The 25,454-nt window shown below is 52.5% G+C and overlaps 1 protein-coding gene across 2 annotated transcripts; it reads right to left on the bottom strand.

The window, feature by feature from the left end:
• Window positions 1–1,813: 1,813 nt before the first annotated feature.
• Window positions 1,814–25,071, bottom strand: TRIM29 (tripartite motif containing 29). 2 transcript variants are annotated; one of them, XM_066203383.1, is made up of 9 exons: window positions 24,097–25,071; window positions 16,906–17,001; window positions 15,549–15,782; window positions 15,023–15,221; window positions 11,997–12,080; window positions 8,682–8,741; window positions 7,632–7,733; window positions 6,496–6,575; window positions 1,814–3,123 (listed from the first exon to the last, which is right to left on the bottom strand). In XM_066203383.1, the coding sequence occupies exons 1-9, from the start codon at window positions 24,949–24,951 to the stop codon at window positions 3,061–3,063; spliced, it is 1,773 nt and encodes a 590-aa protein (XP_066059480.1). In that variant the 5' UTR covers window positions 24,952–25,071; the 3' UTR covers window positions 1,814–3,060. The 2 variants fall into 2 exon arrangements, with proteins under 2 accessions (XP_066059480.1, XP_066059481.1); XM_066203384.1 differs by lacking the exon at window positions 8,682–8,741.
• Window positions 25,072–25,454: the final 383 nt, after the last annotated feature.

Here is a 25,454-nt window from a genome sequence, read left to right as displayed (position 1 = left end):
AAGCTCGTTTAATCCAACCCCCCAGCATTAAAAATGTTCATTTCTCCATCCCAGCCCTGCTCCGTGCTCAGGCCACGAGCTCCATGGTCATATCCCGGTGTCCCTGAGCCCAGGAGCTCAGGGAGTGCTCAAAATTCTTCTCCTCCTCCAGTGGTGGAACTGAGACGTCGTGCAGCAGTGCCAGGACAGGAAGAAGATTTCTCTTTGATTGCTTTTTAATCACAGTAATAACAGTAATGGAGGAATTGATGGGAAAGAGCTGAGCTCTCTCCTCTGCTAACTCCCTTGTGGGGTAAACAAGAAGGATTTACTGGCTCCTCCAGCCAATTGGTGGGATCCTGGCTCTTCAGGATGAGTGGTGGGGATGTCTGGGGAAAAATAGCTGGGATTTAGTGCCCGGGAGTAGAAATATGCCAGGAATCCTCTGGAAATCTTCCTGTGAATCGCCCCAGTCCACACAGAAGGATGCACAATTGCTCCTTGAAGCAGCTCTCAGTGCTGCATCTCCTTGGTTTTGGCCTTGAGTCTGCATCTTTAGCACCCCACGGGGGTTTTATCTCTCCCTCAGGGGAAGGAGAAGCTGTGAGGGACACAAGACCTTCGAGCTGAGCAGAAGCAGAGGTCACCAGAAGGGCTCCAGTGGGTGGAGGGTCCCAGAAGCAACATTCTGGGGACATCCAGCTCCAGGCTGGGGCAAAACACCCTAATTTTGGCCAGTGGGAACAGGAACGAGCATTTCCCTCCAGAGGAACCTGGTGGGGTTCAACTCTGGCCCGGGCTCAGGGGTTTTACACAAATGTCCTCGCAGGGAGGGACTTTTGTGGCAGCAGCTTGGGAGCTGGCCTAACTGGGTGCTTTCAGGGTGTCCTACTATGCATCCATCAGCTCTTGACCCTCAGGGATGCGGGAATTTTTGACCCTCGGGGATGTGGGAATTCCCTCCGACCTTCAACATCCAGAAAAGCAGTGAAAGAGCATCTGTGAGCTGGCAAAACCGGCTCCCCAGGCACGCTGCTCACATCAAGGATAACTTGGAGACACTCGGCCGAGCTGAGAGCACAGAAACACCAAAGACAGAGCTCACCCCGTTGGTTTCTTTGTTCAGACATGGAGCTTTCTCCTTTATTTCTGCAGAGTGGTGCACACCTGAGGGGCCTCGTTTACATCACCAGCACAGCCATGTCCTGCCTGAGGAGGAGGAGGAGGAAGAAGAGGAATCCCCCTGGCTTTGCTGACCACAACATGATCCAAACAGCTCCTGCACACCTCAAAGCCTCTCTGGGGGAGCCCAGTGGGGTCCTGGTGTCCTCCAGGGCTGAGGCCAACGTTCCCTGGGGGAATTGGGGTGTGCAGGGCTGGGGGAGGCCCCTGGGGAGGGCGAGGGGAGCCCAGAGAGGGCAGGGAGGGAAGGGACAGTGGTGTCCTCAGGCAGGCTCCAGCTGGCACCACACAGCCTTGCTCAGGGCAGGGGGGCACGGGGGGACTTTAATATCCAAGCTGAGGAGGAGGAGGCGGAGGAGGAGGAGGAGGAGGAGGAGGAGGAGGAGGAGGAGGAGGAGGAGGAGGAGGAGGGGGAGGAGGAGGAGGAGGAGGAGGAGGAGGAGGAGGAGGAGGAAGAGGAGGAGGAGGAGCAGGAAGGGTCATGCCCATGTTTTTGGAGCATAGAAGGGAGGGGGTGGAAGGTTTGACTGGAGCTGCTCAAGGGCAAAGCAGCGAGAGCTGGAAGGGGCTGGTTTTATCCTTTCACACACATCCTCAACCCCCTCAGTGCTTTTCCCAGCCACTCCATCCCTTTTTTTTTTTTTCACGTCCCTTTTGTCACAACCGTGCCCCACCACACCAGCCCCTTCCCCCTCTGGTCCTTATGGGGGGGAAAAAAAAATCATCATAAAGTGACATTTCAAGTGCTCTGGAGCGACCAACACTCAGCCCCTGGAGTTCTGGGTGAGGTGTTGGGGTAAAAAGCCGTGAGTAGTTTTGGGAAGGGATGGACCAGGAAGGAATTTTCAGGCGGGACCTCCCTCAGCAAGGTGCTGCAAGCAGGAAAAAGGGGGGGAAGCCATTCCAATACTGCTTGAATAGAAAAAAAAACATGAAAAGGAGCTGTTAGGTTTTGGTTTTCACCATTTAGGGCTCTTTTTCCCCCTGCACAGAATGGACTGCACCCCTCAGCTTGTGCATGGAGAGGGAAAATCACCTCAGGGATATCATGGAATGGTTCTCCAGCCCTGGATGTGATTCATCTGTCCAGGGGACACATATAAAAACATTATCCTGAGCAAAAAGCTGTGGCAGTAATTCTCATTGCCCACTGCAAGGGGGAAAAAAAATATAAAATACCTGAACTACAGTATATAAATCAATTTTGGTTTAGGGGAATTAAGAAGAAAAAAAAAACAAAAAAAAAACAAACCAACAAAAACCCCACCACAAACCAGAAAAGCACCCAGCACCTATGGCACCTAATCAATCTTGCATTACTAGGATGGATTTGCTTTTTATTTCTTAATTCGAGAAGGTGGCTGGAGGGGCACTTTAATGGGCTGGAAAGCCTCTCTGCCCTTCTCCAGCAGCTCTGGAAAAAATCCTGTGGGGGTTTTTGGTTTTTTGTTTGTTTGTTTGTTTCTTTGGCAGGTGAGGAGCAGAGCTGAGCTGATGGAGGACCCCGGGGACGTGTGTGATGCCACCAACTGGAGCTGGGTGTCCCCAGGGTGGAGAGGCACAGGAAAAGCTCCAGCCCGGGACCTCCCCGTGCTGGGAAGAGCTTTGGGAACACCCAACTCTGGGGACAAGGGGACAGCTGCCTAGCAGGGGGTGCCACCCAAGCATCCACAATTCCCAGGAGGGGCACAGCAGCTGGGGGACAGGCAGGGGACAAGGAGGGGCCAGCAGCGGGGGGAAGCCCCGGTTTGCTCCGGGAAAGGCGGCTCCCTGCTGCCCCTCCCCTGGCGCTGGCAGAGGCGGGAGCAGGAGGGGTGAAGGGGAAGCGGGCACATCCATGGCAATCCGCAGCTGTCCTCGCTCCGAGCGCTGCCAGCTCTCCCCCAAATCCTCAGCAGCTCAGGGCGCCTCGTTGGAGGTGGCTCCGTTGCCTTTGTTGACGTAGAAGGGGCGGTAATGTGACTGCAGGGGAGAATTGGGGACACGTCAGTGTGACCCCCCTGCTTGTCCTGACCTCCTACACCTCACCCCGATCCACGTCCTGCAGGGAAACCCATCAGCCCGTTCCTTGGGCAACCAGGGAATAATCCTGGAGCCACCTCCTGCCCCCGGGATCCACCCTGGAACTGTCCATGGTGCCACCTCCTGCCCCAAGGACAATCCCGGAGCCACCTCCTGCCCCCGGGATCCACCCTGGAACTGTCCATGGTGCCACCTCCTGCCCCAAGGACAATCCCGGAGCCACCTCCTGTCCCTGGGATCCACCCTGGAACTGTCCAAGGAGCCACCTCCTGCCCCAAGGACAATCCTGGAGCCACCTCCTGTCCCTGGATTCACCCTGGAACTGTCCATGGTGCCACCTCCTGCCCCAAGGACAATCCTGGAGCCACCTCCTGTCCCTGGATTCACCCTGGAACTGTCCATGGTGCCACCTCCTGCCCCGAGTCCCCTGACCTGGCAGGTGGCATCCCCGTCCCCGCAGGGTTTGGGATGGGGTGACCTTCCAGGTCCAAACCCTGCTGTCACTCCGTGCTCCAGGCCCGCCAAGGAGCTGTCCCAGCTTCGCTCTGAGTCCCCCTGTGGGTGTCACTGAGCCTTGTCCTCACAGCCCCTCTGGGTGTCCAAGTGTCCCCTGCACCCCCCCAGCTGCTGCCTGGGCCAGGGAAACCCATCCCCTCATTCCTTGGGGAATCATGGAGCAATTGGGGTGGGAAGGGACCCAAAAAAGCTCATTTAATCCAACCCCCCAGCATTAAAAATGTTAATTTCTCCATCCCAGCCCTGCTCCGTGCTCAGGCCACGAGCTCCATGGTCATATCCCGGTGTCACTGAGCCCAGGAGCTCAGGGGGTTCCTGCCCCAACACCTCCAGTTTTCCCTCCTGGCCAGCAGCACTGCCTCCTTCCCCTTCTGGACGTGCTGAAGACATCAAATGCAAATAACTTGGCTTTTTTTTTTTTTTTGTCTGATTTACACACGTGCTTTGCATGGCCCCTCACTGCCGAGCCAAATGATGCCTCATGTAAAACCTCAGACTGTGACTCACGGCTTGATGAGAGGGGTGGTTTTTTGGGGTTTTTTGGGGGGAGAAAGGGAATGTCACCTTTATTTTTATGCCTCTGTCAGTGTGTTTTAATTGCTCGCTGAGCTGACAGCTCAGGGGAGCTGTCACACTCACGGTTATGCAAGTTTGGGGTTTATTTGGGCTCCCAAACTCTTGTGCCTGGGAATTCTCCCACAGCGGGGTGGGTTTGGGCTGCAGCGCCCGGTGTTTGTGGAAACAGACACACGAGTGGAGAGATGGGGCAGCACCAACAGGAATCGGCGTTTTCTGCCTCTCCAGCTGGGTTTGCTGCCAGGCCCCGAGTGAATCTCATCCCCTCAGGGCCTGCTCCTGGAATTTCCCTCTGAGCTGCCCCATTCCAGCATGTGGCAAAGCTGCAGAAGCTGCAGACAATTTATCTGCTGGGAGCACTGGCTGCACCGTCTCCAGCCTGGGTGGGAATATTCTCCCCATCACTGAAGGAATAACCCTGAAATTCAGGGAAAAAAATGGGGCTTTTAATGCCCAGTCCATCTTAGGTTTGTTCTCACTTGAGAGAGACCCCACAGGCCCCTTTTAGTGCAGCCCTATTTAATATCAGGAACATATAATTAATTAATAGCAGGTTGGAGAGCAACCCCAGCCCATGTCCCTGCTCAGAGCTCAGCACCTCCTGCTCAATGTTCCCTTTTGTCGAGGTTCTTTTCATTTTATGGCTTTAATTTCCAACAGAATTAAGATATGGAAGAGGGGGGAGCTTCATTTAAAACAGCTCCCTGGGCGTGAAAAAAAGCCCTTTCCTCCTCAAACAGCACAGCCCTTTGTGAAAATTCATATTTACAGACCTTTTAGAGTGTATATTACTTAAATACACATTTAAGGCTATTTTAAAAGCCAGATTATTGGCCCAATAGACCATAAAAGCTCCTGCAGAGATACCGGAGTATGTATTTCTATTTTGGGGCTTTTAAATGCTTACATTTATCAGCTCAGTCATTGGGCTCAGGGCTGTGTGGTGAATATTGGCTGTAAAAAGGGAATGGTCATTACAAATGTGTGAACGGGAGGGGAAGGGAGACAGGGAAGGGATGGTGGGAGAAGTTACCCAGATTTTCTCTGTGGGGATTTAGGAAAACATCTCTGGGAACACAAAATGGATGTGGGTGATGATGTTTGAGAGGGTCAAACTCAAGGCAGAAGGGATGGCGGGATTTTGCTGCAGCACCTTCAAAGGCTCGAGGCTGGATTTCCTGGAAGAATCTGCCAGGGAACATCCCCTCCACAGGAATTCACCTCCTGGGGAGCCTTGAAAGCGGAGCAGATCCAGCTGCAGTCCTCAGGCAGCCACTTTGTGCCTGTGGAGTGTTTCCCTCAGTGTGGGAATGCCCTCAGCTCCTGACCCTCTGCTCCTCACAGGTCTCGCTTCCACCGGGCACTAAATCACCTCTCACAAATGCGCAATATCAGAAATTACAAAAATTAACTAAAAAAATGTTTCATTTGCCGTGGCAAAAAGCCCGACAGTCTTAATTCAGCCCATGCAAGGCCTCAGTGCAGCACAGTGTGGATAAAACCAGAGGAACCTGGTGCTCCTGAGGCAGTGCATGACCTGGTTGTGTATTTGGGACTACAAGCCCTAAAACATCACTGTTATCGTCATCAGGGTGAAAAGAGTGGCTGGGAGATGTTGTGGTGATTCCTGGTCACGTCTTTGACCCTGCACTTGCACGGCAGGACATGAGCAGCAAAACACTTTAATGTGCTTGTCCCTGGTGTCACAGATGTCACAGGGTGACACGGAGTGGGTGACACCGCTGCAGGCAGGAAAAGTCCCATCAGTATCATTTTACGGCATTTGCACAGTTCCGATCTTCTTAGCATCAAATTTTAGACCAAAACTTTTTTGAAGCATCATTTTTGCAGCATTGATTAGAGCTGTGAAAGTTGAGGAGGTTTAATCTGCATCCTGAATAGGAGCAGCGGGGTTGAAGCTTTTCTTTCTGCACTTCCAAAGGACCCATCCTTAAATCTGAAGCCCCCTCCTGGAACAGGCCAAAGCTCTCCCAAGGAAAAAAAAAAAAAAGTCATTTTTCTTACTAATACAGACTGCTTGTATGATCTTACCAGTAACGACTGCTTGTCATTTTTCTTACCGATACAGACTCTCCCAAGAAAAAAAAAAAAAAAGTCATTTCTCTTACCAGTACAGATTCTCTCAAGGAAAAAAAAAAGAAAGTCATTTTTCTTACTACTACAGATTGTCCCAAGGAAAAAAATTGTGACTTTTCTTACCAATACAGACTGCTTGGAGGAGGATTTCCACGTCTGCGGCGTCACCTTTGCAGACTGGTGCCTCACTATGGAAGGGTAGGCTGTGACAACACAAAACACAGCCCGTCACACATCAGCCCCTGCCACTGTCACCCCACCACCCTCGCGGTGTCCCCTCCCTGAGGAGCGGCAGGACTGGAAGTGCCACCTCATTAGCGTTGCATTGCTCAAGATGGAAACGCAGCCATCCCCGGGCCGGGACAGGACAGACAGCCGGCAGACAGATGCCTCTCCCACCACCCAACCAGGCAGGAAAGAAGGCCCCGGCTAATTAAAACGTCTGAAGGAATGCAGAGAGGTGGAATGCAATCACACCAATTAAATTCAGGCCGAGTCCCAAAGTCAGCGTTGTGCCTCTTGCAGAGAGAGCACCGCGGGCTGTTTAATTAATTCAGGAGCTTCCTGCAGCTCCTCTGGCAGCTCGGCAAGCCCTGAGCCCCCTGCAGCACCCAGGGGCGCAGCAGTGACACAGCCAAAGTCGTCACACCGTGGCCCTGCCCCACATCCCCAAAATCCATCACGCCCGGCTCTGCTGGGCCGGTCCTGGTGCTCTTGGATTCCACCTCTGCTGGACAGTGACAAGAGGCTGATGAGGGGGTGAATGGGGGGTTGGTTCTGCTGAAGGAGGACGGGCAGCTCCTGCATATTTTTATTTTTTAATAAAATGTGATGTTTGGGTTATTTTTCAGGACAGGCAGCTCCTGCATTTTTAAAATTTTTTTTTTTAAGGTTGTGCTGTTTGGGTTATTTTTTTCAGTGATGAAGCTAGAGGGGCAAACGGCCACGGCGTCTTCCTCGAAAACCATCTAAAATTTATTTACCCTGCCCGTTACAAGCAAAATTTTAGATCCCTCCACCTTCGATAAAAGTTTTTTAGATAAAGAAAATCTTTCCTTAGATAAAACTTTAATATTTTTGAACACTCCTGGTTGCCCTGCTCCAGCAGAGTCGCTCCTGTGCAGGCGCAGTCAGGCCCCAGGTACAGGTGTAGGGCTGCCCTGTGCAGGTGTGGGGCTGCCCCAGGGAGCCAGAGCAGGATTAAGGGGTTTGTCACCTCAGAGGGGGCAGGAGGAGGGGGAACTCTCAGCTCCTAGTACCGGTTTTAGTGAAGAGGCTCCCATCAGACTGTTTGCTGAAGTCACCGGGCGGATTCTGTCCCACCGAGGAGAACTGAAAAGGCAGCTTAGTGCCATTGCCTACTGGAAGACAGAAGAGGTTTTGTTATTCCAGGGGGCTGCAGGGGGGTGGCACAGCTGTGACACTGCCTTCCCCTCGGGGGCCAAGGGGCTCCCTTCAGGCTCGGGGGGCACGGGCAGGGCCAGCCCTGGCCCTTTTCTCTGGGGGAGAAGAGGCAGGTGAGAGCAGGCAGCCTTGTGTGGGTGTGAGGTGACGCTCCAGGCAGGGAAGAGCCTTTCTCCTGAGAGCCCCGGAGTGCAGGTGTGGCCGCAGAGCTGCACCTCCAGAGGCAGGAGGGATGACTCCAGCACTGCCCTCGCCTCACAGGCTTCATCCAAACCCCATTAAAGGTTCCCCTCCTGGGCTCCTCGGGGTCAGGAGCTGGCTGCCAGAAGGAATCTGAGAGCAGGGAGATGAGAGGGACACAGCCCTGCCCGTGGCCTGGCGAGCAGGAGGGGCTGAGGTGTGGCTGTGAGTCACCAGAGCTCCCCAGGCAGGCTGCCCAGGGAAAGGATGGACCTCGCAGGAGGAGAGCAAAGGAGGAAAATGTTGGGAAAGGAAGACGGGGAGCTGGGAGGAAAAGGCATGAACGTGGGCCAGGCTGTGTCTCTGAGAACTTCTTAACCAAAGGTGTGACAGACAGAAAGAAGCCCCTTGCGCTGCTGGGGCTGGCTGAGAGTGTTTGGAGTCTCCTCCTGGTCCTGCCACAACCTCCACAGAGATTTCTGAAAGTCCCTGGGGGGGGGGTCTTTGCAAACTGCCTCCTGTGTTTTCCACCTCCTTTCTCTGCGAACGAGGAGAAGCAGGGGTGCCTCTCCCTCCTCTGAGCAGGGCTGTGTGCAGTCAGTGCTCTGGGATTTTCGGGTGCCAGGGCAGCCAGGAGGGGCAGCAGGAGAAGGTGTGTTAGTCAGGCAGGAAGCCGTGGCACGGGGGGTTAGATCCTCTCAAACTGAAGGCGGAATTACCCGTACCAAGTGTTTCCTCAGTCGCTTGGAAGGAGGAAAATTCCCATGACCGTGGGCTGAAATTGGCTGTAAAACAAGAGCATCCAGTTCAGTGGGCTCCTGACCAGCTGCCTCAGAGGCCTGTACCTGGCATTGCTCTAGGAAAAGGTCCCCACCGAGCTGGGAGCAGCCCCAAAACAGAAACCTGGGCCCAGGCAGCAAAAGAGAACGTGGGGTTTACCCCTGGGTGGTGGGGAACGGGGAACAGGCTTCTCCTGCACTCAGCAGAGCTCTCAGTGCCACAGAGCTGCCAGCTCAGCTTTGGGTACCCAAGAGGAGAGCTCTGCGGGCAGAGCTTTGGGTTCAGAGCTCCAAAGGCACCGGGACATTTGCCAGCCCTGGGCCAGGTGTGTGCCCCAGGCTCCCACCAGGACACAGCCTGGTGCTGGAGCAGTCCTCCTGGGAGGCACCGGGCTCCCAGCAAAGCAAAAAAGATGGATCCTTGGAGCTGCTCTGCTGCCATCCTGTGGGCTGCTTCTCTGTTTGAGATGGGTTTCTGTTCACACAGCTCTCTCTCCGTGTGCCTGAGTCCCTTCTACTCTTCTTTCAAAGGCTTTCAAGACGATTTTTCCAACCTCCTCCTGGCTTGGGCCAAACTGACACGTCAGGAGAAGAAAGGGGGAGAGGACAGAAAGGAGCGTGGAGCAGTTGAACAGATTGTTCCTCTGTCTCTGAGGCAGTGGTGGGAATGTTTTAGGCCCCTCTGCCTCATCCTGTCATCCCTGCAAGCAAATCTTGGATGATGGAACGGTTTGGGTTGGAAGGGACCTTAAAAATTATCTTATTCCAGGGACACCTTCCACTATCCCAGCCTGGCCTTGGACACTTCCAGGGATCCAGGGGCAGCCACAGCTTCTCTGTGCCAGGGCCTCCCCACCCTCACAGGAAGAATTTCATCCTAATACCCCCTCTAAACCTCCTCTCTTTTAGTTTGAAGCCATTTATTGTGAAACTCAAGAGCAGTGGGATTCTCCTTGAATTTAAGCAGGGCTTAAGACCCATAGGTCCAGCTGGAATCCACGCAGCTCCTCACTTTGGGGCTGCTGGAATTAGCACCGAGCATTCCTCAATCCAGCCAACAGCCTTTCCACTGGTGCCTGGGGCAGGATCTGCAGTGACCCAGCCTGGCCGGGAGCAGGGTGTGTGTAGCAAAGCTCTCAGGAGCTATTGAAGGATTACACAATGCAAAGGGTGCTCCTCGGTTTTTGGGAGGTTTTTTTCCTCCAGTTTTTGGGAGGTTTTTTTCCTCCCGTTTTTTGGGATTCTTTCACAAAGATGCAATCAGCTGGACTTTGATGCCACAGGGGCAGGGCACCGAGAGCTCCAGGGAGTTAAATGACGATGGGGGATGTTGCATTATTCATCGGGTAATCCTTGGCTAGCCGGCCTGCAAGCCAAGTGGGTCACTCCTGCTTTGCCTACTGATTCATCCTGCTCCTCAAATCCCTCCCCAGCGTGGTTCCAGCAGCTGGAGCCCTGCTGTCACCCCTGGACCCTGTCCCCAAACCCCTGCCCAGCAGCTGGAGCCCTGCTGTCACCCCTGGACCCTGTCTGTTCCATCCCCAGCACAGGCTCTGTGTGCAGTCCTGGCTTCGCTTGTTTTGGCCGCAGTCACTTCGCTGAGAGAAAACACGGAGTGAGTAATTGGGAAGGCAGCGCTGTCTGTGTTTCCAGGAAAACACGGGTGTGGAGGTGGAGTGAAGCATCCCCCGGAGTTTGGACGGTCAGCAGGAAGGGGGGAATGGCTGTGCTGCCCTCATTCTGCTCTGGACACAATCCACAGGGATCTGGCAGCGCCTGGAGATCCCTCCTGGATCTTCCGGGAGCTGGAATGGTGGATTCCCCCTCTTCTCCCAGGTGTCAGCAGCTCCAGAGAGCAGCAGAGGGAAGCTCGGGCACTCCTGACAGCACTGACCGTGCTGTGCCACTGCCAAAATGGCTTTTCCCTTCCTTTTTTCCCTTCCTTTTTGCCAGGCTGGGCGGTGTCCCCATCCCAGACACACATTGCCCCGTGTTTCTCCCTGCCACACTCCTTAAATGCCTTTGGGGCTGTTTCCACCTGAAAGCCCCACACTTTGGGTAGAGATGAGCTCAGCTTGTGCAGTGTTAGAATCGATTTTTCAAACTTCCCCTCAGGGCTGGAAAGTTTTGGGCTGTGGTCTCAGCAGAATTCCCCTGGCAGCAGCACAGGGCCTGGAGGCAGCTGAGCGGGAGAGCAGCAAAAACAAACCCAGCTCTAAAAAAACCGCCCCCCTGCCCCGGGATTTGGGAAGGGCCCTGCTCAAATCCTGCTGGCACTGAAATGGGAATGCTCCAAACAACATCCTCAGGGCTGGGGACAGAGGAGAAGGGCAAAGTGACAACCCAGACAAAGGGCTCAGTGTTGGGCTCTGGGTTATCCCCAGGAACCCCCAGCACAGGAATGTGCCCTCAGGGAGTGTCCCTGCTCACTGCAGCCCTGCCCCTGTCCCTGCCCCTGTCCCTGTCCCTGTCCCTGTCCCTGCCCCTGTCCCTGTCCCTGTCCCTGCCCCTGTCCCTGTCCCTGTCCCTGTCCCTGTCCCTGTCCCTGTCCCTGTCCCTGTCCCTGCCCACCCTCTGTCTGCAGAACAGCAGCTGGAAACACCCGGCAAACCCGGGCAGGGCTGAATTTTGGTGACTTTTTCGTGCCACCTTTCCTGTTCTTTTGTTCCCCGCCTTGCCTGGGCTTTCAGCACTCTCAGCTCCTTGCTCTGGGTGCCAATTTAGGAATGCCAGCTGTGATTTTAGAGCTGGATGTGCTGGAAACATTCCGGTTCGCTCCAAAAATTCATCCTGCAGCGGCCACGCAGCAAGTGGGACACAAACAAATCACCAGGGCTCCTGTCAGAGCTCAGAGAGGAACTCCAGACTCCTGCTTTTTTTTTTTTTAGGACACATTCCTCACTTCTTCTGTCCTTTCCCCTTAAGGAAAAATTATGTTTGGTGGTGAAAGTGAAACCTTAATGCTTAGTGCAGCTTGATAACACAGAGAGATAAGAAAAACAAAGATTTTATCCTGGTAACCCAGGTGAAAACTCCCCTATATTCACTCTTGGGTAGAGCTCAGCTCTTCCCCATAAAACTGAGAACCTTCTGTGCCTGGTTTGAGGCAAAACCTTGCCAAAGCTCTGTAAGCTGGAGAGAAAAAAAGCTGCAAGAGGGATGGATCTGAAATGTGAGGGAGAGCAAATTTTGGGCCACATCATCGGCGGAGTTCCTTTTCCTGAGCTGGAAGGGAGCCTGCCCACCTCTGGGGTGCCGTACCTTTGGGAGACAGGAACATGGAAAACCTCTTCAGGTTGTCGGGCTGGTTCCACTCGTAGTTGTTCATCATGAACCGGTGGTCCCCTGGGGAGGCAGAGCAGGCCATGAGCTCGGGGCTGCATTTTGGGGGGCTTTAATCCCCCCGTGGGATCTTTGCCTGGGAGCTGAAGCAGCTCTGGAGCTGCCCAGAGCCTAAAATACAATGTTCCCTCAGAGGCAGAGCCCAGCTGGAGCATTCAACCTCACAGCAGACACAGGAGAAGACAGGATCTTTTCTTTTTAGAAGAAGGGATCTTCTAAAATCCATAGGGAGGCCTGAGGGTTGAGGCATTTTTCTTACCAAAATACTCTTCTGTGGCTGAAAATGACTCCAAGAGTTTGAGTTTGGCTCCTTTTGTGCGTTCAGCCTGAGCACAGGGCTGGCTGATGGAGAGCTGCCACTCTTTAAAGCTCCACAAATCATCTCTGGGAGGGTTAAGTGGGTTGGCTTCTCCACTTTTTAGAGAGAGATGCTGAAGCTGAGCTGCAAACAGCTCTGAGCTCCTGGACAAGGGTTGGTTCAGGTTTCACCGATCAAACTTACTCCTGCACAGCCTGGGTTTGGATTTCTGACCCTGATTCACAGGAAATGAGGCTTTAACACTACACTTGCTCATAAAAAAACACTCTTTGAAGGCCTCTATAAACCTATTGTTCTCTGCAAGGAAGTAAATTCGGGTTTTATGTTTAAATAACTGCATTCTTTGATTCTCAAGTCACTGAACAAACTTTTCATTTCTCCCATTTATTTTGGTGCTATTTAAGCTCCCTGATTATTTGTCTCCTCGCCACATTGGTACCTGTTATGACAACTAAAAGCCAGTGGATTCCCTTTGGAGTCTGCTATTAAGCAGCTTTCATTCCATTAATATAATACTTCTTCCTGGGAAGCTTTTTTTTTTTTTTTTTTTTTTTTTTTTACAGTAGAAGATCAAGCCAGCTGCAAATGAATTTGTTGCAGTGACTCAGGGGGAGCCCGAGTTAATAACTCCACAGTTCCTTAATGGATTTAATTCCCTCGCAGCCACTGGATGCAGAGTGCTGCCCTCTTTCATCTGTAACCGTGGCTTGGGGAAGGGAGAGCTCTGAAGCTCCTGGGACTGGCCATAAATGACATTTCCCACCTGTTCCCAGCTTTTCATTAGGGCAGAATCCAAGCTGTGTCCCTGGTAAAGCAGCCAGATTCCTGGCAGGAGTTTAAAAAATGGTTTTGGCACTTGAGTTCCATAGATTTCAAATAGCAACGAGGGCTTCTGGCATCAATAGCACGGAGGAGACCCCAATTAAAATAATCAAGAAGTAATCAGCCTTTATCCTGAGCTACCAGAACTGAGTAGCTGCAGAACCTTGTTGGGTTTTGAAAACGTCCAAGGAAAACGCTCTAGGACTGGCAAAACCCAGCCCAGCAGACGGAAACTCTGCACAGCTGCAGGTGAGCAAAGGAAGAAAAATGCACAGGAGCGATTGTTGGGTCTGTCTGTCACCTACTGATACTGAGTTATTGTCAAATTTCTCGGTAATTCTCGAGCTCGTGGAGTGTTGAGAATTTAAATGGGAATGTTGCAGCGTTGAAGGATAAGTTCAATTTCTGGTGCTGCTTTAAAGGCAGGGAGAGTTTTAAAGCCTGCACCTGGCTGTGCATCCTGAGCACTCTGGGATCCCTGACCTTCCTGCAAGGTTGGTCCAGGAGGATCTGATCCATTTAATTCAAGTCTGATGGAGAACGATGGCTCTGGACAGAGTCATTATTAATACAGCAAATGCCGTGAATTTGAGTGAATTATCAGAGACTATCAGAGCTCCTCAGCTGCCTGTGTTCAATGAGCTGTCCTTGAGGTTATCCCTGCACCTTTTGGGCTCCCACATCCTCCTGGAAGAGCAGGGTGCTGTTTATCCTCCCATCACCCACTGCTGGCCTGGTATCTGGGCTTCCTCAACGCCTGAGAGGTCACAGCCAGGTGAGATAACCACTGATGCCCATCCCTGCCCTTCCTGGGGCCACAGGTCATTCCCTGGGATGAGGCAACAGGCCCAGGGTTGCAGAGGCTGCCTGCCCCGTTGTGGTGCCCTGTCCTAATCTTTGGGGTGAGCCTGATGCAAGACGAGCCCTTTATTCACAGCTAATGGTGAGGAAGTGGGTGATAAACTTTAAAGATTCGTTTCGGTGCTGTGGCGTTGGCTTTGACCTCTGTGTTCACCTTAAAGCTCGCCTCAGACATCACTGGGGCGTGGGGAGCAGCCTGGATCAGGGCAGGCAGGAAAGCTGCCCCAGGTGGAACAGGGAACGTGATCAGAGCCATTCCAGCTCAGGGTGTAGCTGAACACCCTAAATGGAGCCCTTTTTACTTGGAAAATCCGATTTCCAATTATTTCCTTCTCAGTGGCAGCTGCTTGCACTTGGAATATTTGATGTCACACCAGCACCCTGCACGTGCTAACCAGTGTACAAATAGGATTTCAGACTTGCCATCCCACATTCACCTTTGTGCCACTGCCTTCACCCTTTACTGAGCTGCCTCAGCAGATCTCGGGAGTTTCCCCTCCTGGGAAAATGTCCTGCTGAACTTCCAGGGGTTTCCTGGAGCCCGGCACAGGGCAGGAGGGAAGTGGCTGCTCTTGCCTCCACACAGGAGGTGGCTGAACCCATAAAATCCTAAACACGAAACCCTAAAACGAACCAAGAGTCAGGGAAGTGGGGCCAGTTTGGTGTCCTACATGAGATGCCCCAAATCCCTGGCAGTTCAGCTGGTTCCATCCCCACACAGGAGTGGGAGAATATCTCTGATATTCCAGAATTCACGCTCTAATACCTCTCCTACTCCAGAATTAATTCCAGCTACAGGAGCTGCAGCTCCCACTTTCCCCCCAGGCCTCTGCTTACTTTCTTCCTCACCAGGAGTGCTCCTCATCCTCACCAGCCCTGACCCTGCCCTCCAGGGACGCAGGGAGGGAGGGGAGGGAGGGGAGTTTTTTGGGGGGTATTTTACCGTTCTCCATGTGGTTCCTCTCGATGAAGTTGCGGCCCAGGTCTGCCTTGCAGATCTTCTCCACGTGCCTCATGCAGACGTTGAGGAGGTCGTCCCTGAGCAGCCCCATGGATGGGCTCATGCTCTCCCCTTCCAGCAGCACGCTGTAGGTCGGGAGGGATGGAGGGGGCACGTAATTCCTCATCAGAGCCCCGAATTCCTGCCAAAAAAAAACAAAATAGAGGGATCAAGGTTAATGAGGAGCATGAAGATGTGGAGGCTGAATCTGAGGGAACTGGTTTGTGTCCCACCCCAAAAGTGCAGAGAAAAGCAGTGGAGGTGGGCAGGGAAATGTCCTGTCCGTGGTTTGCAGCCGTCCATAAAAACCAACGGCATGTCCAAGCCCATTCCTCACCTCCCAGGGCACAGGGGAATCCCTGTCGCGGATGTGCAGTGAACTGGGGACGTTCCCGCATCTCTGGGATTGTCTTTGGGACCAACCCCGCCCTCAGGGGGACAAAGGACAGGGAAATGAGCTCCGTGTCACCTGCAGGAAGAGCACGGAGTCGCTGATCTGGTGGATCTGCTCCCTGTTCTCCTTGTCCTCCCGCAGCAGCTTCGCCCTCTCCTCCAGCTCGTCCACGATCTCCTTCACGTTCTCCGAGGCGATTTTTTCCCTCTGGTCCAGGGCAGCCTTCACTTCATCCCTCTGCCTCTCCAGGTCACGGATCAGCTCCTTGAAGTGCTGGTCCACCGTGGCCTTCTCGTTGGTGGTGTAATTCTGCACGGGGAAGGGGCAGAGGGAGGAGGCAGCAGGAAAGAGGAGCAAGAAAATGTTAAAATATCACAGGGAGACACACAGAGGGGGATAAATCCAAGGATTCAGCATTTAGAGAATGGAAACTCCAGCTGTGCAGGTGTCAACTGTGCCAGGAGAAGCAATACCTGTTCCTGCAATAATCACAGAGATGCAATCCAAGAGGGACACTGCCTTCCCAGGGGTAAGAGCCTATCTCCTGTTTCAACTCCTGCACTCCCAGGTGATGCTTAAAAACACTCGGTAACCTTCTCAGTCAGGCTCCTCCAGGCTCCTGGACTATTTCAGGGCCAAATTCCCACCATTTCAAAGGATGAAAGGTGCTGAAACGCTTTTTACAAGCCTGACCTCGAGGTGCCTCTGAAATATTCCTCAGAAGGAGTGGGGATGGAACTCTATAGAGAGTCAAAATTTCTAGGTCAGGTTTCCAATAATAATAATAACAATAATAACAATAATAATAGTAATAATAATAAAGCAGATGAAAAGCAGAGCTGGTGAGCCAATGTGCTTGCACCACATGAAAGGGAGAAGAATGGCTTTGCCTGTTAATGTCATGCAAATTTCCTGGGGTGTCTCCAACTTGTGCTTTCACTGCTTTATTCAGTTAGGCTATAAAAGAAAAAAAAAAAATACACCATGACTGTCTTCCAACCTTTACCACGGTGCAAGAATTATAAAGGAGCCCTCCCTCAGCATGGAAATGAGCTGTTCCACCATAAATAAGATGTTTGTTGGGGTAAATTCACGTGCTCCTGCTGTCTTATCTCAGTTTGGGCGACCTTTGGCAGGTTATTTCTGGGTTTTGTTTCTAAATCTGCCTGGCCGCTGGTGATGGAAGGGCCACAAAGGACCGAGAAAAAGGAGCCAGAGCAGGGAGGTGCCTTGGGTTTGTATCGGGGCTTGATCTCCCCGCGGGGAATGTCGCAAGATGACTTCAGTGGGAGTTGTTGTTTCCAAGGTATGGCTTGGAGTTTGGGATGCGGATGGGATGGAGGCCGGGGAAGGGGTTCAGGGAGGGATGTGGGAGAGGGGAGGAGAAATTGGTGATTGCAGGAGGAGGAGGAGGAGGGGAACTCAAACACACCTTGATGCGGTCCCTCTCCTTCTGCCACTTGTCCACCTCATCTTCCACCTCGATGATCTTCAGCTGCAGCTGCTCCTTCTGCAGCGACAGCTCGGCCTGCGGGGAGGAAAGAGAGGGAGCCTGGTGAGCTGGGGCTGAGGGTGGCCCAGTTCAGACAGACCCTGCTGTGCTGGGAACAGCAGCGGGGAGATCCAGGCTGCCCTGGGCATCACGTGCTGCCAGCGGGCACCGTCCCAGCAGATTCAGCTCCCTCAGCAAAGCTGCAGCACCCACCTCCCAGGCTGTCGGGGTGCTGCTCTTAATCACATGGGAGTCATGAGCTCCAGGGGAAGGGAGCTGTTTCAAAATTCAGCTGTGTGTGCAGAGCAGGGCCCAGCCCAGGGTGTGCCTGTGCAGCAATAACAGTTTTCGTGTAATTACGGAATGACGTTTGACGAGTGTTGCAACAAGAGGATGATGCCTCCGGCAGGAATTCTGTTTAGACAGGATCGTGGATTAATTTGCTCTGAATTGAGAGCTTTCATGTAGCGATGGAGCTGGGGAATGCTTGGAAAAAAAAAATTTAAAGAGAAAAAGAAAAGCCACAAAAGGGGGAGGGAAGAGGTGTAGTCAACCTGGTTGGCTGAGATCAGCAACTTCGCTGGGGTTCATTTGCATTTCGTTGTGCAGTGGCTTCCCAGAGAGGCTCAGAGCTCAGGCTTGCACAGGAATTCGTGGCAGTGGAGCTGTGGAGACCATACACTGTTTCCCTGGATCATTTTTTTCCCTGGATCGGCCCAGGACCTGGATGCTGGCAAAGCCTTGCCCCATTAACTCCAGCGACCCGTCCCTGGGTCGTTCCCATTCTCCATCCCTGCCCCACAGATCCTGCCCCAGCCTTTGCTGCTGCATTTCTGCATTTCAGGTTGGTCTCAGCCATGGCTGGGGGCAATCTGGCTGTGGGACACCCAGCCCAGAGCTGCTGAGGAATTCCAGAGCTGGCAGAAATTCCCTGTGCTCTGTCATGTTAGGAGAGTGCTGAGAACGTGCTGTTCACGTGGGATCCTCTGGGAAATCGTTGGATTAACCCAAACCACTCAAATTCAGGCCAACAATTAGATGCATGGATGGATAAATCCACTCTCACACTCCAGCTGTCCATCCAAGAACGTAATGGGACATGAAAATCATGAAATGGAACATGAAAATCTGGGTCCTGATGGATCAGAGTTTAAAAGTTTTCAGTTCTCCACTGGAAATGAAGAGCAGGGAAGAAGCTGTGAACCAGCCCAGACAGGAGCTCTTGTCCTGGTGCCAGCCAAGTGTCTGAACACCCTCTGGAGCTGGAATCCAGCACAGCTGCTCTGAGAGCCACCAAGCCCAGCTGCTCTAATTCAGAAAACCTCTGTTTATGGAGGGAGAATGATTGGTGGCTTTGCTGCCTTATAAAACACAGGAAAAGTGGGCAGAAAAAAGGGAAATGCACTCAGAGGTGTCTCAGTGCCACAAAAAGCTGCATCCTCACATTATTTTTAGCAGTTAAGAGAGCACTGGCTTTCTAAACATCATCCACACACCCTCAGTGGTGGCCTGAACGCTGCCATGAGCTGATTCTCACCCTCCCCAGGGGTTCAGGGCACACAGGAAAGGATTTTGTGCCACAGCTCCACCAGGGAACCCACGCTGGCTTCCAGATGAGAAAATCTGCTCTGCTGCTGATGGAAAGAGCAAAAGAGAGGAGTTTGATCCCGTAATTTTCACATTTTCAAGACAGTGACTTGGAGGGATTCCTGCTGGCTTCCATTCCCACGTGCAGTGGGAGGATGTCCTGTGCATCAAGGCTCTGCACAGCAGGGAAATGCAACGAGATGGAGATATCTGAGATCCTTTTTATCCACTGCATTAACCAGTGGGAGGAATTACACCCAAATTCCAGTTGTTCCCTTGAGCCACAGAGCTGCGTCCATTAATGGTTTGTCAAGTGGAAAGCTCATCTCCAGGGCAATCATTTCCCTCCTCGTCCCCAAAAATCAGCACGTCCTTGTAAGAATGTGAGTGAAATCCTACAGAGAAAGACTGGGAGGAATTTCTGGGGAAGAGCAGAACTTTCACAGCCACGCAGACACTCCCAAACTCAAGGGATTCGCCGAGAAAATGACAGGGGAAAAAAAAAACCAACAAAAATCAGGTGATGGCTGGAAGGTGGTGATAACAATATTCTGCTTTGATAGTCCTTTTTAATTAAGATGGGTCTCCAAGGAATTCTGGGGAACTATTATTTCTAAAAGTGCTCCAGACTCTCAGCAGCTCAAACCCCCTCCAAGAAAGGTGGTGTGGGCTGAAACAACCAGAGGCACACAACAATTTGGAGCGAGGTTCATGACTTGCAAATGGAAATTACAGAGATGGTCCCAAGAGCCGGGATGCAAATCCCACACTCAGCCAGATTTGGCAAAGGGGAAACACCAGCACAGGCTCCAGCAAGGGCAGGGGAGGTGAAGGGAGAGGTGATTGTGGGGTACTGCAAGCTGTTAAATAAATACTACAAAAAACCACTCTAAACATAGGAAAAATAGTAAAGCGAGGAGCAGGGAGACTCTGGAATAGTGGAAAAACTGGTGGCATGGGCAGAAGGGGTCAGGAAGGGTGCTCTGGAGGTGGAGTACAACCTCAGGGGTTCAGGAGGTGATTTCCTGATGGTTTTAAGACCTTTTTTTTGGTCTGGAAGGTGGCTTTGGCTGCCCATGTGTATCACAGATGTACAGTCACAGTATGGGGGCCACAGGTGTCAGGGACAGGCCGTGCCTCAGCTTCACCCCTAAGAGAAAACTCCTCTCTCTCTTCATATTTCCCAGATTTTCCAGGGGTCGAGAAACCCTTGATGGACCATCCAGAACAAATCCATTGGAAGATTTGGGCTTCAGAGGATCCTAATGAGAGATAATACAGCAACACCCCCTCCAGAGCAGAAATAACAGGAACAGAGGGGGGGGGGGGGGGGGAAATCCAGATTTCGACAATTTTTGAGCACAGGCAGCTGAGAAATGAAGGCCCCGAGGATCCTTCAAGGATCCCCTATTAGAGGCTCAGTTAATTAGGGCAGTGAGGAGGCTCCAGTGAAAGTTCAGAGTGTACATCCAAACGGGCACAGCTGAGCCCAGCCCTGGCGCCCTGCAGGAGCTGCAGATGGGAGATTACGAGCCCTGCACGATGATGCAAGTGCTTTGTGCAAGGCAGCAGCAGCAGCACAAGCAGCATCATGCCCTGAGTGCTCTGGGAACACCCCTCGCCCCGTGTCCCCAGCCTGGGAGAGCTCTGCTAACTCCCCTGCCTGCAGCATCCAGGGGAAATCACAGAGCTGGACAAGTGCTGCTCCAGCTCCTTGTCCCAGCGCAGGGCCAGGATGCCGCGGCTGAAAAGTCAAATAGTTGTTTGAGACGTAATTTCTGCTGGGGTCACAAATTGCATTTTCCCAGCCCAGTTTCTGCTAAGCAGAGCTGGGCGTCAGAGGGCTGAAACCTCTGGAGACTCTGCCAGCATCCTGTAAAACGCCACTGGAGAAGCTGAGTCTCTGCACAGCTTGGGAGGGAATTCCTCGCCTGCGAACAAGTGGATTTTCCCTGGGTTCTGTCCTCAGCGTAGAGGGTTGATGCAGAATTCTGGCAAACAGACAAATTTACTCCAATTTCCAGCTGGGAAGGGTGCCCTTCCTGCAGGAAACTCTGAGGAAAGAGCATTTATTTTGAGCTGTGTCCACGGAGCAACCACAGCTGGTGTAGATAAAAATCTCACAGTCAGTGAGAAAGGCCCCCAAGCCCTTCCAGGGTTTAATTTTGTTTGCTCTCTGCTCAGTGAAAGTGATGCAGGGACGGGAATCCCTCAGGATCCATCTCCGTGGATGGTTCTCTTCAAAGGCTGGCTCAGCCTCTGTGAAATCCCTCCCTTTTCAAAGCTGCTCTGTGGGAAGGAGGAACACCCAGCTCCCCTTCCTGCACAGCAGCTCCCTGTACCCACAGTGAGCTTTGCTTTAAAAGATAAAGAATTACAGAAAAAAAAAAATCAAACCAAAGTGTTTTTCAGGAAAAAAAAAAGCCAAAAATGTCTTTCAGCAGAGCTGGCCTGGCTTGCTGAGCACCAAGGGGGGAAATGCCAGGTTTATTCACGGCTCTGGGACAGCCAGGCAGAGGTGACGTTGTCTCCTGTGGAGAGCAGCCCTGAAAAACAGGTTTGGGATGAAGGATCCCCTTTCAGCATGAGGGATGGGGGGCTCTGGCTCTGCTGATAAATCAAGGCTTTTATTGGACTGTACTTTCCAAGTGTGAGTGGTTATTACCCGGCCTCACAGACCTCTTCCTGGCTGGTTTTTTGTACTGGTTCTGGTGCAAACTGCTCTTTTTTTCCCCCCCCTTTAAATCTGCAGCAGGAAACGAATGCAAAGTGGATCTGGGGAGAGCATGAAAGGTTTGCTGGGTAAAATAGGCAAATAGCACTGGGTGGGAAGTCAGGACAAAAGTCTCTGTCTGAGTCCCTGTGCCTTTCACCTGTGGCTGCTCAGCAGGAACAGGGGGTGAGCGACTCTCACCCCAGGCTCCTGAAAAGTGGAAGATGCTGCTGTGTTCTCTGTGTGAGACAGAGATAGCAGCCTTTGCACTGCCCTAACTACAGGTGTCTGTGTTCTGGCTTGTTTGCATTCCTCTCCTCTGTCTGCTCCGAGAGACGAGCAGCGTTTCCTAATTCCACAGCAGGAGCTTTCCCAGCTCTAAAGCACGGCTCCTCTCCTCCCTACAGCCAAGACAGCCTGAAACCTGCATTAATTCTGCACAGCTGAAGGGCAGATGTAGCTAAACCCGGCTGATTCTGTGACACTTTGGTGCCACCAAATCGCTGAGCTCGCGGGTTGGCAGCGCAGCAAAACAAGCACCAGATCTGGAGTCACAACAGCAGCCAGGGCCGAGGAAATCCTTGCCAGATAAATCCTGGACATCCAGCTCTGTCAGGACACAGCTTTATTCTGGTCCCCACTGCAGTGGCAGAATGGGTTTGGAGGTTCTAAGGCCACTCCGGGGCTGTGGGATTTCCCGCTGGGGAAACGGGGCAGGGATGAGCTGGTGGTGTGAGGTTGTCGCTTATCCCTTCCGAAAGGGCAGCAGCAGCAGCAGCAGCGGCCCCTCTCCCGATCTGTGGTCACATTCCGGCTGGGCTCATCTGATAAGAAGAGGTGTTCCACACCGAGGGCTTGGAAAAACATTCATTGCTCTTCGTGGCTCCTGCTGAGGCTCCACCTCTGGTGAATAAATCAGGGGTGGGGACAAACATTTGTAGGCAACATCTTTCGCGCTAATTGTTTTTGTCTGAGTGAATGCTCGGCTCGAGTTACAACATGATCAAACTCGCTGTCAGGAGGAACTGGCACATGCGGGTGATTCATGTCGATAAATCCTAAATCCTTCGGGCTGAGCGGCGGCAAGAGCCAGAGCTAAAGGTGGCACAAGGACTCTGAGAGAGGGATCAAACAGCGTTTAAACCCCTCTTCTCTGCCCGTCCACGGCTGTGTCTTTAAAATCAAGGTGCTGGAGGTGTCTCCAGCCCCGGGAGGAAGGATCTGAGCGGCTTTGCTTCCTCAGGAAGCAGCTGCTCACCTCGTTGCGGGCAGGAATTGGACAAGCACCAGCCGCAGCTTTGTGTTAGAGCTCGGCAGCGTTCGGGGCTGACATCAAAACCACGAGCACAGGCAATTATGGAACAAACAGCAGGCTGGCAAGCCCTGCAGGAATTTGGGAAAGGCTGGCTGAGACATTTGGAAAAGGCTTTGTCTGGTTTCAGCGAGGCTGCAAGCTGGAGATGACACGGCAAGGAAAGAGCAGAGAAGCCAGAGATAAGCTCTACACAAAACGCTCTTTCAGCCCGACGAGATAAATCTTCCCAGCTCCTTAGAAAGAGTAAAATTGTTCTTGCCATTGAGGGAGTTCAGGAATTTCTCACAGCAGGTACCTGGTCACCACATCACAGCGCTGGTTTGGGCTTTAGGAGATCTCAGTGCCCTGACTGTGTGACTCCAGGCACGTTGTTTTATATAATTGTCATTTTACAGGGCTCCTTTCTGGCATCTCTCCTGTCCCGTCTGCTTAGGACGTTTCTAGGCCAGCTCCCGCTTTTACCACGGGGATGTTCAGCGACAAACGTGGTGAGACCCTGATTTTTGTTTTGCTGGAACAAGTGAAACCCTCCTCATCCACCCAGAAAGCAAACAAGAGGAGGCTTTGAGCAAACAAAGGTGAAAGGCATCTCATTAGTGAAATCTCCCTGGATGTCCATCCCCTGAACCTGCTGTAGTAACACCTCAGGGGAAATGATCAGGTTTTGTGCTTGCACCAGGATTTGTTTTTTTTTTCCATCTGAACTTCAAAAGACTTTTTCCATAGGTGTGGCTCAACAGAAAAGAAAAAAAAAAAATCCAAAGCCTAATCTCCCTCTAAGGAGCTGAGATAGCAATTTGCAATAGTTCTCAGTACCCATGAGTAACTTCAGCAGCCACTGATTTGACAAATTGTATTCTGGAGGTGCTGACCCTGAGCAGTGCCCACCTTTCTGTGGGTAGCACCACACAAACATTGACAAGAACTCGAGAATACTTTTAAAAACTTAAATTTAGGGCTTAAAAAAAAAGCCTTAAAACGAATTTAGGGCTTAAAAAAACCCTTAAAAACTTATTTTGATTCAGCCTCTGCTGGAGGTCAGGTGTGCTGGCAACCAGGTTCTCCATCCCTAAATCCAGCCTGCAGCACAACTGCAGGATCCGGGCAGGATCAGGAGAGCCACAATCCCATGGAAAAACAGCGCCCAGGCAATATCAGTTCTCCACTAAACACTTCCCATCCACCACCACGGCACCCTGGAATTCCATCCCATGACCTGGGGAGGGATTGCAGGTTGCGGAGCACAGGCTGTGGGATCTGCAGGCTGCTGGGAACAGGAGGAATGAAAGGAGGGATAAAAGGAGGGATAAAAGGGGGAATGAAAAGAGGGATAAAAGGAGGAATAAAAGGGGGAATAAAAGGAGGAATGAAAGGAGCAATAAAAGGAGGGATAAAAGGAGTGAAAGGAGGAATGAAAAGAGGAATGAAAGGAGGGATAAAAGGAGGAATAAAAGGAGGGATAAAAGGAGGGGTGAAAGGACGGATAAAAGGAGGAATAAAAGGAGAACACAGTTACCTCTTTCCCCGCCTTCTCGATCTCCACAGTCACCGTGCTGTGGTTCTTGTGCTCCTGGAACATGCAGAGGTAGCAGATGCACATCTGGTCCGTCTGGCAGAACAGCTCCATGGTCTTGCCGTGCACGGGGCATTTTCTGGCCTCGAAGTCCCTGATGGGGTCCAGGAGCTGGTGGTCCCGGAAGGCCGCTCCCTCCAGGTGGGGCTTGAGGTGCAGCTCGCAGAAGGAAGCCTGGCACACCAGGCAGGACTTCACGGCCTTCTGCTTGTTGTCGATGCAGGAGTCGCAGAGAACGTCCTCGAGCTTGACGCGGGGCCGGGAGCCCGCGGCCCTGTCGGCCTTGTTGAAGGGTCTCCTCAGGTCGCCCGTCTCCACCAGAGGCAGGGAGGACTTCTTCAGCTCCCCCATCTGCCCCGCGGAGAACAGGGACTTCCTCCCTTCGCCGTCAGCGGGCAGGAAGCTCTTTTTGGAATCCAAGGAGAAGAGGGATTTCCTGAGGTCGCCTTTCTCCGGGAAGTTCAGGGCCGGTCTCCTCATGTCCCCGAGCTGGCCGCTGGCGAACTGCATCTTCTTGGAGTCCGCCGAGTCCATGCTGAAGTAGGTTGACCTCTTCTCGTCGGATGACTCCACAAACTGAATGATGGGCCTCTTCCAGTCACTCCCAGAGAAGAGGGAGCTCTTGATTTGCCCTGTCTCCAAGGCAGCACCGCCCGTGCCTTTTATAGCTTCTTTCTCAGCCCCGCCAGGGCTCGTGGCCTTCTTGGCTTCCTCTTCTTTTTTGGGGGCGCTGGGGCTCTTCACGTCCTCGGGTTTGCTGGCGGTGCCGTTGGTCCTGGCTGCGCTGCCCGTCTCCATGGGGTCAGTGGTGCCTCTGCTCCAGCTCCTGTGTCTCTCAGCCCCTCCAAAGCAGGCAGGCTGTGCCTGGCCCTCGTGTCCCGGCGAGGAATGGCTCTGGAATGCGGGATGAAGGGAACCTTTCAGCCCCGGTGACGCACCCCCGGAGCTCCTGAGGAGGAGCAGCGCGCCCGGATCGCGCCCAGGTCGATGCAAGGGGGAAAAGGAAAGGAGCAGACGTGGAGGGATCAGAAGCTCCAGCTGTGCAGTTAATTATACAAGGCAGTCCACACCCAGGAACATTCTTGTCTAACCAGGTTGGGGAGGAAGGGCTGTTTATATACATAGAAATGTCTCCTTGAAAAAAAAAAAAATTAAAAAAAAAAAAGAGAAACCATTTTCATTAAGATGTAGCAACCAGTTCCACGGCTTGTTTCAAAAATAATTTGGCCAGCAGCTGAGGTTCCCTCCTGGCGGAGATGGGCAGGGTCGGGGAGACCACGAGATGCCCAAGGTGGGTTTGT

The sequence above is a fragment of the Chamaea fasciata genome, unplaced genomic scaffold (assembly GCF_029207755.1).
Source record: "Chamaea fasciata isolate MVZ Bird 193981 ecotype frontalis unplaced genomic scaffold, bChaFas1.0.hap1 SCAF_24, whole genome shotgun sequence".
Classification (NCBI taxonomy): domain Eukaryota; kingdom Metazoa; phylum Chordata; class Aves; order Passeriformes; family Sylviidae; genus Chamaea; species Chamaea fasciata.
Note: the sequence above shows the minus strand (reverse complement) of the source record. Positions and strands in the feature narration are given on the sequence as shown.

What these genes read in the sequence shown, in the direction of transcription:
- TRIM29 (XM_066203383.1), bottom strand. Translation starts at nt 24,951, where the DNA reads ATGGAGACGGGCAGCGCAGCCAGGACCAACGGCACCGCCAGCAAACCC. An exon ending in AGGAGAGGGACCGCATCAAG is followed by an intron (nt 15,783 to 16,905) that starts GTGTGTTTGAGT and finishes TTCCCCGTGCAG; the next exon opens with AATTACACCACCAACGAGAA. An exon ending in CATGTTCCTGTCTCCCAAAG is followed by an intron (nt 8,742 to 11,996) that starts GTACGGCACCCC and finishes CTTGTTTTACAG; the next exon opens with CCAATTTCAGCCCACGGTCA.